The 17,420-nt window shown below is 28.6% G+C and overlaps 2 protein-coding genes across 2 annotated transcripts; both read left to right on the forward strand.

The window, feature by feature from the left end:
- Positions 1-5,898: 5,898 nt before the first annotated feature.
- LOC113378240 (E3 ubiquitin-protein ligase UHRF1-like) lies at positions 5,899-8,253 on the forward strand. The gene has a single exon (XM_026618767.1). The coding sequence runs from the start codon at positions 5,993-5,995 to the stop codon at positions 8,222-8,224; it is 2,232 nt and encodes a 743-aa protein (XP_026474552.1). The 5' UTR covers positions 5,899-5,992; the 3' UTR covers positions 8,225-8,253.
- A 3,557-nt stretch (positions 8,254-11,810) lies between these two features.
- LOC113376322 (protein toll-like) lies at positions 11,811-17,324 on the forward strand. The gene is made up of 4 exons (XM_026616231.1): positions 11,811-11,903; positions 16,124-17,000; positions 17,085-17,243; positions 17,320-17,324. The coding sequence occupies exons 2-4, from the start codon at positions 16,172-16,174 to the stop codon at positions 17,322-17,324; spliced, it is 993 nt and encodes a 330-aa protein (XP_026472016.1). The 5' UTR covers positions 11,811-11,903; positions 16,124-16,171.
- The last annotated feature ends 96 nt before the right edge of the window (positions 17,325-17,420 follow it).

Below are 17,420 nucleotides of genomic sequence, written 5' to 3' on the forward strand. Positions count from 1 at the left end.
ATTCACAAGTCTTGGGGTAGAAGAACTTTTAAAAAATTAAAAATATTCCTCGTTATGAAATTTCGCTATCTATTGACAACTGTCAGGGACATTATCACGCGTGCACTGGGTGTTATAAAGTTAAATTTTTTTTTCGCAAATTTTTCTAACACTGCAAGTGGTATTTTGTTTCGATGTCGGTTATAGCGGCACTGGTTTCCGACTGTCTGCACGTTCTCTGCGCGCTCTACGGGGACTTCAACCTGTTCGCGGTGAAAGACGTTCTCCGTTCCAACTTCTTGCAGCAAATTCAAAGGTGGGAGATGGACTGATTGTAAGAGAACGCGAATAAACCTAAACATTGTCCGACTTTGTCTTTTTTTTTGCCAAATCTATATTTACAACTACCTTCGATTGTAGTCAAAGCGGCAATTTTTTTTTGTTTGCCGAGTTGACCGATTTTTGGACTCCGGTGATAGTGTTTTAAACTATGTCTGGTTCGGTTGAAATTAATTGATTAATTAAAAATTTAAAAAATAATGATGTCAATTCTTAATTTGATTGCTCGTTAATGATATCAAAAAACATAGTTAGTCATTGTAATCGTTGATTTTTGTATTCAGCCAATAATAGTGTATATTAATTAAAGATGATTTCTTTATCAATTCAATATATTTTTTTATATTTGAACAGCGATCAGAATTTAAGGGACCTGTTGATCAGAATTTAAGGGTTCTGTTGACTTAACCAACTACATCGCTTTTGTAGATGTCGATCTAAACAGTTGACCTATCTCTATTTGATGAATTCTTATTATTACAATTTCTGTAATTTTTTTTATTGTTTATTATTTTAAACAGCAATCAGTCAGAACTTAAATATACTATAAGCCATTGACGACTTGACTAAACCAGCTACGTCGGTTTTATAGATGGCAATTCAAACAGTTGACTTATCTCTTTGTGATGAATTTTATTATTACTATCTTCAAAATAGTCTTGAATTTTTATTATTACGGTAAAGCAAATCAAGCCTTATTTTCACTTGGAAACATATTTTCATATCTATATTACGATGTAAAAACCGATGTCGTTGCTGCCCGAAGGCAGGTATGGAACCAGGAACCTCACGAGAAAGCCAAACTATGGATCATAAGAATAAAATCTTCTTTATTCTTTTATGAGATATAAACATACAATGATATTTGGTTAATATTGTTAAGTATGTGGAATAAAAGACATTAAAAGTCTCACTAACCAAATATGTTCCAAATTGGCTTATCCACCAAAACTTCAATTTGTATACAATGACTGAAAAAATTAGAATACTTGCATCTAAGGACCAGACTACCTGGGAAATCATCCAAATTAACTTGATAAAGGTCTGCTTTCCTCAAACATCTTCAGAAGTCTCAAAAAAATAAGCTTTTCAGATTTAGCAAGTTAATTAATTAAATATGTTATAAAATATCATCTACATTAAACATTCATTTTTAAACTTAAAATGACTACCGCTGAATAGCATTTTAAATTTTATTTCAAAATTTTAGTCTCTAAGCATTCTGCAAGCTTTTCCAGACAGATTGTAATTATATGGAAATTTAAAAAGAAGTATGTGGAATTGGTATACCAGTACCATAGTATTATGAATTAAAATAAATTTAGATTACTAATGTTCTACCTATAAAGCAGCATAATTACAATAAAACAGATAAATCTGATTTTATTTAAAATAACCATTTTTTAACTTTAATAAAAAGATTTTGGAAAAAAAAATCCGGCATACTAATTTCATGATTTCTTTTTGTTTCAGGTCACTCTGAATCATTTGAGACCAAATATGGAAAAAATAATTGTGAGTATATGAGATCAATTTTAAAACCTGAATTATTATTGATAAAGTCGATATGTGTAATATCGGAAAGCTCATGCAACTTTCCTTAAGGCAAACCAGTTTAATCAAAATGCAAAAATTAATTTTTAGTTAGTCTAAATTAATACTTACTTGAAGTCTATTCCATTATCAATATAAAATTTTACCATCAGAACTATTTAGTATGTAGTATTCCCACAATTTTTTCTACATTTGCATAATAAATTCAGAACATAAATAAATGAAGTATTATAAAAAAGTTGATATACGAAATTTAGTGACCCAAATAGCAAATTAAATCGAACTCTTGGTCATCTCGATGCTAATGGTCAAAAAAGAAGAAATTATACATATTAAAAAGCGAATGCTTGAAGATTTTATTATTGAAATATATTTTATGATATTATTGTCTACGGCTATAAACATTGACTTGATTCTTTTATCGTGTTGGATTATTATAATAATTATCGGATTATCGGCCTGATAATTGTCCCCGATATTTTATAATTTATTAATTAACACTAGTTGGAGTTTATAACTAATTGTATATATCTTAATTCAAACTAATTTTGTTTTATAGAATTGATTTCTATAAAATGAATTCTTATACCGAACAAAACGATTTTTGGATTGGGTTATAATTGAGTCATCACATTCGGATAGTATTAATACTTTATTATATAATTAAAAAATTTTAATATTTTCAAAAATGTTGAATCGTTTTTTTTTTGTTTTTTTTTATGGAAAACGATTTTATTAAAAACATCGCAAACTAATTAAAATGCCAATTAAAGTGCATAGACCAGAACGCCATTCCCTATTTTTTCTCAGCGTTGTCAATTACATACGAATTTGGATTATTTTTAAATATGTAGCAACTTATATTTTAAATATTTCCCAAATTTAAATATTTTAAAATGAGAACGTAAATCTAATTTTAAGCAGGTGTTTTATATTTGTTTTTACTTTCACATTTCTGCATCCAAAGAAGTCATATACGGAACTACATATAAAACGTGTTTATTATAAATAAATATATTTATACATATATATATATATATATATATATATACAAATTTGCAGCAAAATTCTAACGTAGTTTATTCAAACTTCGACCAAATTAAACTGATGAAAAGATTTTTAGTATCATTTGTTGGATAAGTTCGAGTCTTTGCTTTTATATTTTTCTTACAATTTTCAGATAAAGCTTTTTTATTTGCTTTTTTGTCCATTGATTTATAACTTCTTTTTGAAGTTCATTAAATAGATTTATTTTCTTCAAGTACTATTTCTCTTTGGTTTGTTCTAAGATTTTTAAGTTGAACAGTTGGTTTAGACATTGTGACCATAAGACCATATCCACCAGCTACTTTGATTACCTAAATATTTAATAGATTTTTTCAGCTGTTAAACAATTTATTAACTTTTTTCTGCTATTCTACTTTTAGTTTCTTAATTTGATTTTTTAAAATTCTGTGAATTCTACAAAATCGACCCCAAAAACCTACTTCTTCCACTTTTGCATTCTATTTATCCTTCACAACTAATTTTGAAAGGCCTTAAAAAAACAAACAATATTTTCTACAAGTTTATAATTAATTTTTTGAGAATATAAAAATAAAAATTAAAAATGAAAATTAAAAATAGTCAAAGTTTTAATTCTGGAATGTGATGGGTCTCACAAAATTGGCATATGACCATACCCATGATTTTAGCCTCCAAATGGTCTGAAGAAAAAATATGTATATAACATTCATCTAGAATAATGTCGCAAGCGTTTGAACTACGGACCAGTTAATAAAATATTTTTTCATAAAGTTGCTACTGCTCGAAATAAAAAAAAATTCTCGAATGTTTTTAAAATAGTTTAACTTGGACGCAAAATTTGGAAATAGGCGTAATTTATACTGAAAGTAAATTCTAAAATGAAGACAACCCCTAATGATTTTTTGCAGATTCTTCTTTACAGACATCTTTTTAGTATAAATTACAATAATCCACATCTATTTTTTACTATTAAGAAGACGAGTACATATATCAAAAAAGTAAGAAAAAAAGAATTTCGAACTATTGGTATAAATATATAGTTTATACGATTTCGACACTATTCTAGATTATTAATAAATGTAATGTTCTACTTCAGATTATTTGGATGACTAAAATCATGAATATGGTCAGGTCCCAATTTTTTGAAATCCCCGACTTCATCACCAATGAATACATCGTATTCTAATATTGTCTAGGTTCATCACCTTCTAAAATTAGAACTTAATGGCTATATTTAATATTTTTTTCTAAATTACGACATTATTCTATATTAATAATATATATAATATTCTACTTCAGATTTTTTAGAGGGCTAAAATTTAGAGGGGATGGTCAGGTGTCAATTTTTTGAGAACACCCAATCCATCTTTTTCTAGAATTAAAACTTCGACTATTTTTAATATTTTTTTTATATTTTTTAATCAATAAATAATAACGTGAAAAAAACTGTTTGCCTTTTACTGTTTTAAAATCGCATAAAATTAATGCCTCTAAACCAGGGCTTCTTAAACTTATGTCCTTCGCGACCCCATTTATGATTGCAATTTTCTTGGCGACCCCACATATGTAAAAAAATATTTTTAAATTATTTATTTATTTGGTTACAATATGCATATACAATTTTATATATGAAAATATATAGTTTAAAAATTAGTTGAGAACGTACAAAAATCAAGACGTGATGTTATAAAATGATATAAATATTTGACATTAAAATCACTCCCGACCCCATTTGAATTTTTTTTTGTTATAAAATATGTATTTGGAGTTGCTACAAAAACAAAATCACAATTTATTATATTTACATACACAAGTTTTCTATTAGTTTATGCTAAAGTTGATTTCATTATGAAATTATACTTTATAAAACCACAAAGCAAAATTTTCATTCATGGTTAATCAAATCATCAACATTCAAATTTCGGTGGTATAATTATTAAAATATATTGTTAAATCAGGATTTATATTTTAATACAACTTTCTACTAATATATTTTCATATCAGAATTACTCATTCAGAAATATTTCACAAAATTTCATACTGTATCTATATTTCAGTATATGCAATTACACTTTTTCTATAAATATTTTTCTGAGATATTCATTTAGATAAGATTTTCTGTATTATTTATGTTTCTTCCCATTATAGTTTTTTTATTTTTTTTTATTTATTTGATATAATTCGTACATACTGTATCTCAGTCAAGCAATTGTTCTGGTATGAGAGATCACAGCAATTATAACAAAAATAAATCTAAATTTTATGTAACAAACTTACATGAAGACATTTATATATTTTTACTTATTACTAACACTATACTATACACATATACACAGAACGCTTGCGTACATACATACGTACTTATACTTAATTGTAATTAATAAATAATATATAATAATATCCCCTTGCATAAAATAAATTATTCGAATTTATATTTATATTTTGAATAAAATAAATTATTCGGATTTAAATTTATAGTTTGAATAAAATGAATTATTCGAATATATGTTTCGATTTTGAAACTGAATATCTGATATCTGCACTAAAGTTGAATTAAATACTAATACTGATATAAATTGAATTGATATAATAAAACATATTTTAGCCATCACATGATCATTTTATATATAATAACCATAGATAAAAAAAGAGTATAATAACTAATTAAAGTTATTATAAGTGATAATAAATAATTGAATAATATTAGTGATAATATGCATATTTATTTATGGTGATAATAACTAATTAAAGTTAATGTTACCAAATGCCACCAGAGGCGCTCATGATGGTGCGTTGTTAACGAACATGACATCTCGCCGAATTGGATCTTTTACGTCTCTACGACTTCATTTTAACCGCCAAAACATAACCTGTTGAAGCAAACCCGTTGCTTTGACAACTCAGCGCGGCATCATGTTTTCAACACCTATAGATTTTATCCAACTGTTTTAATAATTCGTGAAATAAAGTCACATAACAATTATAACATATCCTGTTGTTTTGTGTGTAGTGCCATAAATACAATATCTAACATTATTTTAATTACAATTTAGAAATTTTATTTTTGCTTGTGTATATAAAAAGGTACTACAAAATGCATGTACTTGTACGACAAGGAATCGACAAGGCTCTCACGATATATATTGATTCCATTTTAATCACTGTTGAAGAATTTCGAAAATTAATTGATGAGAAGTTCAAAGTAGCCCCCGAGAGACAGAGACTTTTATTTCGAGGCAGAGAGCTAGAAGACGGTAAAAGATTTCATGATTATAAAATAAAACAAAATGACTTAATCCAACTAGTCTCTCGGATTTTGCAGTCCGAGTTACCTTCAGTTGCACCAGTTTGCACAAATAAAGTTGTCGAAGAAAAACCAAAAGATAAATTTGAAGATTCTTCTGACAGTAAATATTACCATGTTGGTGATTTGGTAGACGGTCAAGATATAACCCACGGTGCATGGTTTGAAGGAGAAATTGTTAGAATTGTAAAAAATCCTGAATCGACTAATACCAAAGCTGGCCAGAGTTCCCAAACAACTTCCAATAATAACTTAGAGAATTTAAAAGATGATGGGCTTCTATACTTGGTCAAATTTAAAGTGTCTTCAGATGATGAACCCATGGAATTAAAGTTGGCATGTATTAGACCTAGAGCACGCACAAAATTAAATATAGATGATTTAAAACCTGGACAAAGGGTTATGGTTAATTATAATACAGACGATATCAAAGAAAGAGGCTATTGGTATGATTTAGAAATATCAGACATTAAATCAGGAAGAAAAGTCAAACATTTAATTGGTACTTTATACATGGGACATGAAAACGTTCGAGAAGAAGACTGTAAAGTCGTTCAGTTAGAAGACATTTATCAAGTTGAAACACACAAACTGTTAACAGACAGGACTGATGCCGATGAAAAGCTAATGAAAACTGACACAGAATTAAGGTACCTTGCTTTTTACTGCTTGAAATGTCGTGATGATAATTCTAAAGATTGCAAAAATTGCGGTTGCTCTGTTTGTTCAAAAAAAGATAATGCGGATAACATAATTTTATGTGATGAGTGTGATAAAGGATATCATATACAATGTCTAACACCGCCCTTGGACAAACTACCAGAAGAAGATAATTGGTATTGTCCTGAGTGCAAGACAGATGTCAATAGTATTGTTAAAAGCGGTAGTACAACAAAACAACAAGTGCGGAATGTAAATACCTCCAAAGACTGGGGAAGAGGAATGGCATGTGCTGGTCGTACGACAACATGTACCATAGTACCACCTGATCACTTTGGTGCTATTCCAGGAGTTCCGGTTGGCACTTGCTGGAAATACAGAATTCAAGCAAGTGAAGCTGGTGTTCATCGCCCACCGGTTTCAGGTATACATGGTAAAGCAACTATAGGTGCTTTTAGCATAGTTCTTGCAGCAGGTTATGAAGACGATAAGGATGATGGTCTAGAATTCACTTACACTGGTTCTGGTGGTCGAGACCTCTCCGGAAATAAACGCACAGCGGAACAAAATCATGATCAAAAACTGACTAGGGAAAATGAAGCTCTTGCTAAAAATTGTAATATACCTTTAAACCAAAAAGGTGGTGAAGCTAAAGATTGGAAAAAGGGGAAACCAGTAAGAGTAATTCGTTCAGAAAAGTTAGTTAAACATAATCCAAAATATGCACCAAAAGAAGGCTTGAGGTATGATGGTATATACAAAGTTGTTAAATACTGGCAGCAAACTGGGCAATCTGGGTTCAAAGTTTGGAGATATTTACTAAAAAGAGATGATCCTGCACCAGCGCCATGGGAGGAAAATGGTGTTACGCTTCCAATAATATATCCAGACAACTATTTGGAAGCACAGAACGAAAAACTATCCAAGAAAAGAAAAGCTGAGGATAGTTCAAGTAAAGCAACTAAAAAACAAAAATCTGATGATGCTAAATCAGAATCTAGTCCTGTTGTTATCCCTGAACATAAGCTGACTGAAGAGCAGAGCGAGAAAATATCAAAAGATACAATAAACAAAAAATTATGGGATCTGTGTCTGGAGAAATTGCCTGAAGGAGAAAAGAAATTTGTTGACTGTGTTCAATCTACATTTGCTTGCATCATTTGTCAAGAAATTTGTGTTAAACCAATTACAACTCCATGTTTGCACAATATGTGTTTGTCTTGTATGAAAAGATCTTTTGCTGCAGAAGTATACACTTGTCCATATTGCAGACAAGATTTAACAAAAGAGTACAAATTCAAAATTAATGAAGAATTATCAGCAATTTTAAAATGTTTACTACCTGGGTATGATGCCCGATGATAAATACCAGTGATTAAATTATAAGCTTATGATGAAAAATTATTTTTAAGTATTTTGTTGTCAATTTTTTTCCTTCCTAGGATTCCTTCATATTAGATTATAGGGAAATTGTAATTATAGGTTCATTTATATATCTGACTAATCTATATTAGTGTATAAACTTATTATATCTCAATTGTGTTCTATTAGCTGTTACTAATTGTTGTTAATATTAGATTATTATCAAATTGTTCAAAGAGAATACACAATTATCGTGTTTTATAATTAATATTTTTATAATAAATTTACTCTAATTTTTTAAATGGTTGTTGTATATTCAATTTTATTTTTTATTTTACAGTGCAATGAATACAAGACTCATGTCAATATATTACCAATTTTTATATAATTATTTATTTATTTATTTGTTTTTTTATTATTTTTACTTAATTTATAATTATTATTGAAATATAAAAGAACATTGCTTAACTTTAAGTGCTTAAAAAACATTACATTTTTTTAAACAAATTCAGTATTTTTACAATGAAATTGTTAAAGAAATGGTTAGGTATTTCTATGATAATACTATTTTTTTAAATAATTTTAGTACATTTAATTTTTAATTTTTAATATTTCCTGGATCCATAATGGGCAATTTATACGCCGTTTTTAATTGCTTTGTTTATATTTCAGTGTCTTCAATGTTGCATTCACAGGAGTATTAAATTTTATAGAAAGTTAGCCTTGATAATCCAATTAATCCAACCGCAAAAAATAATTTAATTATTTAAATTAGGATTTGAAAAAACTTTGAAGTTCTTAATCTGTTAAAATTTCAAAATTTGATATCCGCTATATATTTTTTTCATAAATCTTTGTTGCATCATATAAAACCCATATTTCCGACGATACAATTTTTTAATTTTTAACTTACGTTTTTGCCAGAAAATCCAATTTGCTATTTTCAACAATTTGACTCAAAAATTGGAGAAGTGTGTGGGGTGTGTGTGCAATTTTGACCTTTCGTCAACGTTTTCTCGAAAACGGCTGAAATGATTTCAAAAATAAAAAAAACGTTTGAAAGATAAACGTGTTCGAAGTACAAACCTGTTTAGTTCCTTTAAAGATCGGCCGAGCCATTTCTACGTGATTACTTTGTTTTTTTTTGCGATTTTGATAAAACTCTGTATGTTGAGTTTGTATATTATTTAACTCATATGTTCCCAAACTATTTTGTTTTTGGGGACCCATGGGCTTTGTCACGGTCCCAATATCAATTATTGATAGTCCCCTATGGGGTCTATATATGGACCTATTTGGAAATCACTGATTTAACCAAACATCCTAAAATATTATATGCCTACAAAAGTAGTACAAATCGATCATTAAAATTCACTAAAGTTTTAAAAGCACTGTGGTTGCTTGAAAAATTGTTTTTTAGAATCCTACTTTTAAAAAAAAAACATTTATTTGATAATTATATTTTATTATGAATTGATTCTACTTTAGAATTCAAAATTTTAATATTAGCACTTACTCGCTAATATGAAGATGTATGGCCAAAATTCCTGGAAAAACACTATTTTTATGTCGCATATATATGGCTGACGTGACCCCATATTAAAACTTTTTTTTCTCGACAAACCTTCTATCAAATAGTGTATATCAGACATATATGTCTGACATGGCTCATGTAGAACTTTGTAGTGTCAGACACATATGGCTGACATGAACAAAAATTTGGTAAAAAAACTTGTATTATCAAAATACTTATAGATTTGTTAAAATAATACTTAATATAAAAACACTTAAATAAATTTGTTAAAATACATATATTGAAATTGAAATGTTTTTATCCCAAAAGCAATTGTTTCGTCGACAAAAGCAAAGTTTTTTGAATCATTCAAATCGGATGCTTAATTCTCTTCAAAACTACCATTTTTTGCACATTTAGCTCCGTTCTCCAAAACCGCCTTTTGGTCTTCGCCAAAAACGAATCATCACTTCTCCCCATCATTACGAATTTAATGTTTTTTGGATCATTCAAATCGGATACATAGTTCTCTCAAAAACTCGATATCTATATTCTACACTCTTTGTATCGCATCTCTGAAACGACTGGACCTGCTTTTGCCAAAAACTAATCAGCACATCTTCCTATCAATAGGAATCGAATATTTTTTAACCATTCTAATCGTTTGATCCCTGCACCCGAAAATGTGGACGAAAAATCGTATCCATATATACATACACACATACATTTTTTCTGAAGTATGCCAAAATGTGATGATCAATAAAAATGAATATACAACGAAAGTTAGAATGTATTTATTAACTTCCCGTAGGGCAAGTTATAGTAATCGCAAAAAATTAAAAATTAAAATTTGTATATATATTTACGATTCAAAACCTTCTGAATATTTTGGCATACCTTAGAAAAAATGGATGTATGTGTGTGTGCGGATACAAATTTTCGTCCACGATTTCGGGGGGAACACGGACGAAGCGATTAGAATAATTCAAAAAACATTCGATTCGTATTGATAAGGAGACGTGCTGATTAGTTTTTGGCAAAGGCAGGTCTAGCCGTTCCGTAGATACGGGGCAAAAAGTGCCAAAACGGTAACTCAGTTTTTAAGAGAACGGAGCGTTCAAAAAACATTTTACTTGTATTAACAAGATGAAGAACTGATCAAATTTTCATGAAGGCAGGTCTAGCGGTTTCGGAGATCTAGTAAAAAAATGCCATTTGGCGGTCAAAAATGATCATTAGACTTAAGCACATCAAATTATCAGATATTTTATAGAGATTTTAACAATAAGTATAAATTTTGTTTACATTCCTATGGGTTCCGTACCAATGTTTATGCGTTAGACAGCGAGACGGCGCTTATGCGCTTTGATATTTCGTCTCTATGCAGTTAAAGCAGTACGATTGCTTTGAAAAAAAGTTCAGAATTTTCAAAATATTTCAAAATAATTTTTTCTTCAAAAAGTCTTTTTTTTTCAAAAAAAAAAGTAAATTTTTGTCAAAAATTTATAGTTTCTCAAAGATCTCATTTTTTCAGAGTATCTTTTTTTTCAAAAAATGTTAAGCTTTTTAAAAAAAATAATTTTAGGTACGGAAAGTTCTAGCAATTTGCCTTAAGGCACGATGCCATGCGCCCCACTAGTTATACTCGTATTTGTTATTAAGACAACGTTTTTTGAAAAAAAGGGATTCTTTGTTCGAGTCTATTTGTTCAGAAAATTAAAACCAAAAATATATACATAAAGTACTAGATAAATTTATGAGAAATAATGAATTGCAAAAATACAACTACTACACTAAAATACATTTAGTAAATAAAAAAAACAATTATCCAATTCCGGGTAAAACCCAATTTCCCCCAAGTTTGAGAATCGCTGTATTTGCTTAAAAAATAATCACTGCGACCACGAACGAACGAAACGAGCGAAGTACGACGCTCGCAGTACCTGAAGTTGTTAGAAGTCGTGAAATTTTCCCATGGGGATTGCCGCTCCGTCATACGTAAATGTTAAAACTATTCTATGGCGACGCCGTCTCCCATTCTAGTTGAGCAGGATTTTTGTTGTACTTAGAAAGATTAGTTAGTGCGGTTATCGAATCGAAGTTTCGTTGTTATTATTGCATTGTGTTATTTAATAATGTGAGGATAAACACGGAATAAGTGCATATGTAAGTAGAGGAATAGATTTTTGTTAATATTTGGTGTGGAACTGTTTTATGTGGTTTTAGCATAATTTACCGTTTTGTACGCTTTCTCTACTCCGTGCGTCTTGATGCTGTTGTTTTTTATGTTTAACCTCTTAAGTACGACGAATGTATGCAACATATTTTGTTACACATTTAATTTTGACATTTTCACCCATATAATATAATAATAATACATAATAATTCTTAATATACATATATATTTAGGAAACAAAATATTTACCAAACCTGTGTTCCTTACTATATGCATCCTTTACATACATGCATTTCAACCAACAAATGTTTATCATATCTTTTTTATAAATTTGCATAATTTTATATTCAATGTTACGCAGTATTTGTGTAAATTATTTCCGCTTTGAGAACGTATCGCTGAATTTGATATATACACAAGTTTTATTCAATATTACACAAATGTCTTCAGGTAGAAATATTTTGGCTTTAGGTAAGCCGTTTGAAAATAGGAGCCCTTTTTTCATTTTCTGAAATTTACTGTAAATATTTAAAACTTCTTTGCAGGGAATGATTAAAGAGCAGATTTAATATTATTTTCTTATTTTTAACACTTTTGTGAAGAGAATAATCACAATCACATAATTAATCACATTTCAATATTGTTTTTGCTCAGAGATAAGCCTTAATTCAGGACCGATGAAAAAGTATTGTCAAATGTTTTATGTTAGCTACTAAGAAACATCAGTGTTATTTTTGTATTGGTGGACAAAATGGTGATTCTTGTTCATTTGTTAATAAAGATTTCATTAAGTATTGCTCTCAAATGCATAGCCCTTCGACTAAATAAATAAACAGCTTCAAACTCGTATACTACGTAGTCTAATAGTATTATCGTAGTATTATTAAATAGACCAGTTGTAGGAAATTAAGTAAGAAATCAAGTATAAGCTTTTACAAAAAAGACAAAATATTTAGAAATCTTCCAGCTTATCACTTCACACGGATCTGGATATACTTAGAAGAAAATTAATTGCTTAAGAATGTCAAATTTTGCACTGGTTGATTAATAAGAGTTAAAGAATGACAACGATGTAATGAACTAACACTATAATGCATTATTTACTAAATTTCACTAAATATTTATATGAATGATTAAATAGCAAATTTAAATTTATTTTCATATTTTTAACACTTTTGTGAAGAGAATAATTACAATCATTAAATTAATCACATTTCAATATTGTTTTTGCTCAGAGATAAACCTTGATTCAGGACCGATGAAAAAGTATTGTCAAATGTTTTATGTCGGATACTAAGAAACGTCAGTGTTATTTTTGTATCACTTGACAAAATAATGATTCTTCTTCATTTGTGTATTTACATTTGTTAATAAAGATTTCATTACTTTGCTCTCAAATGCATAGCCCTTTGACTAAATAAATAGGACAGCTTCAAACTCAGATACAGGACATAAATACTACGTAATGCATTGACAAATTAGTCTAATCGTATTACACTTTAAGGAAAGAGACTAGTTGTAGGAAATTATGTAAGAAATCATGTATAAGCTTAAAATAATGATTCTTCTTTGTTTGTGTTTTTATATTTGTTAATAAAGATTTCATTACTGTGCTCTCAAATGCATAGCCCTTCGACTAAATAAATAGAACAGCTCAGATACAGGACATAAATACTACATAGTGCATTGACGGATTAGTCTAATAGTATTATCGTAGTATTATTAAATAGACCAGTTGTAGGAAATTATGTAAGAAATCAAGTATAAGCTTCTACAAAAAGACAAAGTATTTAGAAATTTCCAGCTTATCACTTTATACGAATCTGGATATACTTGGAAGAAAATGAATAGCTTAAGAAAGTCAAACTTTTGCATGGGATGATTAATAGGAGTTAAAGAATGACAACGATGTAATGAACTAATACTCTAATACATTATTCACTGATTTCATCAATATTTATATTATAAGTAGAAAAGTGTAGAAGTTATTTCAGTAGATTAGATGTGATATATATTTAAACCGGCAGTGCGTTTGTTGATTTATATTTCGATTTCATTATGTTTATTATCTAGTATATTTTATATAGTAAATAACTATATATTATATTATAGTAACTATATATGTTTAGTATGTTTTTGTTATTGTATTTTTACAAAACATAATACCATTGTAATACCAAATTTAGTTTCAAACACTCGATTACTAAAATTCATTATTTTTTATTTCAAATTTTGCGCCATTAATTTGTATGCCAAAAGCAGCGCCCTCACGTTTGAGTGTAGGATCCTTTAACTATCCTTTCTGAACGGCGCAAAAATCAAAAGATATAAACGTTTATATGAAGATATCATTTTTAAGGTTGTCTAGGCCTTGATTTCTGTATGTTGAAATTACTAAACGTTTTTACATGGCAAAAAATTAGCGTGTTATGCGAATTCGTGTTATACGATACAAAGAACTAGTACAAAAACAGGGGTTACGTTCTGAAGAATTAAAAAAATATGCTACACATGATGATTTTATAATAAATATTGTTATATTCATTAATTTTTTCAGATTCCTCCAGATCCGTCCATTATTTTTTTTTCAAAAGTAATCATTTTTTATATATTTACCACATGCAAAGTTATCTTTATTAAAATTTTATGCTCATTTTATTTGAAGAATTTTTTTTTAAGATTAATTGTTCGGACAGGCCTAGAATTTTTCTTATAGAACGTACGCGCTCGAATAATAATTATCAAATTAGTTATCTTTTGCATTAGTTTCCTCACATTCATTGAGCTATTGTACTGCGATTTTACTAATTTTAGAATAAATGAAGTTTGATTTTCATAGATTTTACTATATTTTGTATTTTATCAGGGTTTTGCTAAATTCTAAAGCCGTGTTAAAGCGAATCCGTGTTATAGAAGTACCGTGTTATAAGGGGGGATGGTATCAATTCTTAAACGAACTGATTAGAGCGAATCCGTGGTATAGAATTACCGTGTTATAAGGGGGATGGTGTCAATTCTTACACCGTGTTATAGCGAATCCGGGTTATAGAAGTATCGTTTTATAAGGGGAATGGTATCAATTCTTACACCGTGTTAGAGCGAATCCGTGTTATAGAACTACGGTGTTATGCTTAAATAAATTAGTATATATAATTATCAGTAGTTGTTTGATTTACAATGATTATTTTTCTTTTATAACAAAGTAATATTCATAAATTTTGTATCCTTTGTTTACACAAATTACACAACATCATCTATGTCTGTTAAAATTGCCCAAATTTCATTCATTTTTGTGTTACAACAAAATTTTCAAGTGTAGTGTTGTACGTCCATTCACGTTGTCATAATTTTTTCTGCACTAAAAAACTTCTATTATTTATACTAATAGATTTGTGTGTATGCTAAAATTACTGAGTTATTTGTATAATTACTATTCTCAGTTTTGCCTTGAGATTATTATTTATGTCTAATTTATAATTTATAATGTTAGTTATAATGATCACTTTTCAGTTACTACAATTTAATATTCATAAATTTTGCATTCTTTTTTTGCAAATGTTTGTATAAAGCAATCAACATCATCTATGTCAGCTATAATTGCCCAAATTTCAAACATTTATTAATATTTTAATAAATTAATAAAAATAACTTAATATTAATAAATAAATTAATAAAATAATTAATTTACTAAACGTTTTATATATCTATATAATTATTATTTCATTTATTTTGGTGGTGAACAAAATTTTCAAGTGTAATGTTATATTCACATTGTCATAATTTTTCTCCACTAAAAAACTGTATATAGTACTTTCTTCTATTATATTTATATTTATTTTTTACTTGTAAATATGCAAAACCAAAAATTGTTGCTTTCACATGCAACCATGGACTGTGCACAAATATTATTAAATACTCCATTTCGTTAACAAATAATTTCTAGGATAACGATTTGGTTATATATTATATTCACTGAATTAAAAACTTAAACTATCAATTGATTTTATGGATATATCCCAAAATTCCAAGTGTTGGATGTAGATAATTTAGTTACATTCTCATTCATCTCATCCTCATCAAATTTCATTTCCATATTTTCACCAAACCTCATATTTTTTTTACAATTTAGTTTCATATACATTTTGGTACTGTTTTACTTCATTTTTACAATCTAGTTATTCTAAAGGACCTGAATCATTTACATTTACAGATAAAAACTGCAGATATGCACTGACGTTAAACAGAACTACATTCCAAAATGAGTGCCTTAATTTTCATCATTCTCATGACTGCTGTAAGTCAAGTTTACAGCGATACACAAATATTCAGATGCCAAAGCACTCAGTACTGCAAATGCTTGGGCTTCACTTCAGGCGTAGAAGATATTTTATGTTCTCAGGATGGAGACTTACAAAATCCTATTTTTTTAATGGATGTCCGCTTCAAAGACTTTGTAAAGATTCAATGCCAATCCATAACAGAATCTTCAAGCTACAAACTGCTTCCAAATTTAGCTATAGGTGATCTGCAGTATGTGATGTTCAAAATGTGCCCTTTACCTCAAGATGATTCCTTGTTGGATATCATTAAATCCATAGGAATTACTAAATTCAAAAGACTGAGTTTTCAAACATACAACAGGAATTTGTCGAATGAACTGGTGCGAAAGCATCTTGCAGGTCTTACAGATGTAAATGAAATCGTTTTATCTAGTAATGGGCTTACTAATCTACCAGCAGATCTGTTTTCCGATTTAAAAAATTTAACATCTCTAGATCTTCGCTCAAACAATGTAAAACTTTCTCAAGGGGTGTTTGACGGTATGTCAAAGCTGAAATATCTGGAGTTGGGTAATAATGATATTTATGATTTGCCTGATGGTGTGTTCAAAAATCTCTTCGAATTGACACAGCTGAACTTATGGAAAAATAGTTTGACGCAAATATCAAATAATGCATTCGAAGGATTATCAAATCTTAAAGCTTTAGATTTGAGCTCAAATAAGCTGCAAATATTAGATGAAAGTATATTTCACAGTCTTCCCAATTTAACTGTATTATACATAACATCAAATAATCTTTCCTTGTTACCATCAAAATTATTTGAACAAAATGTAAATCTTACTACTGTAAAATTTTCCTTTAATAAGAATCCAAATATGACTTTGGGTGATTATTTATTTGCTAATTTAAAATATCTTAGTAATGTTAGTTTAGATAGATGCCAACTGACGTCACTTCCTGATAATTTATTTAAAAACTCTTCAAATTTGACGAACATTGATATGAGTTACAATGGATTATCTTCATTTACTGAACAGTTTTTTCAAGGTTTGGTTAATTTAAAAGTTCTCATGATACATCACAACAATCTCACATTTATATACCAAATATGTTGTTTTTCTAGTTTAAATAGTTCTTGAAATCTTAGATCTTAGTTATAATACATTGATAATATATCAGAATTTATTTATGGCCTTAAAAATCTGAAAAATCTTAACATGGCCA

Source organism: Ctenocephalides felis, unplaced genomic scaffold (assembly GCF_003426905.1).
Source record: "Ctenocephalides felis isolate EL2017-DRISC unplaced genomic scaffold, ASM342690v1 CF-g0.4_SCAFFOLD_01886, whole genome shotgun sequence".
In the NCBI taxonomy this organism is placed as follows: domain Eukaryota; kingdom Metazoa; phylum Arthropoda; class Insecta; order Siphonaptera; family Pulicidae; genus Ctenocephalides; species Ctenocephalides felis.

Coding starts and splice junctions, on each gene's coding strand:
- LOC113376322 (XM_026616231.1), top strand. CDS start 16,172: ATGAGTGCCTTAATTTTCATCATTCTCATGACTGCTGTAAGTCAAGTT. Junction 17,001..17,084: donor ATCAAATAATCTTTCCTTGT/TACCATCAAAAT, acceptor TGACTTTGGGTG/ATTATTTATTTGCTAATTTA.
- LOC113378240 (XM_026618767.1), top strand. CDS start 5,993: ATGCATGTACTTGTACGACAAGGAATCGACAAGGCTCTCACGATATAT.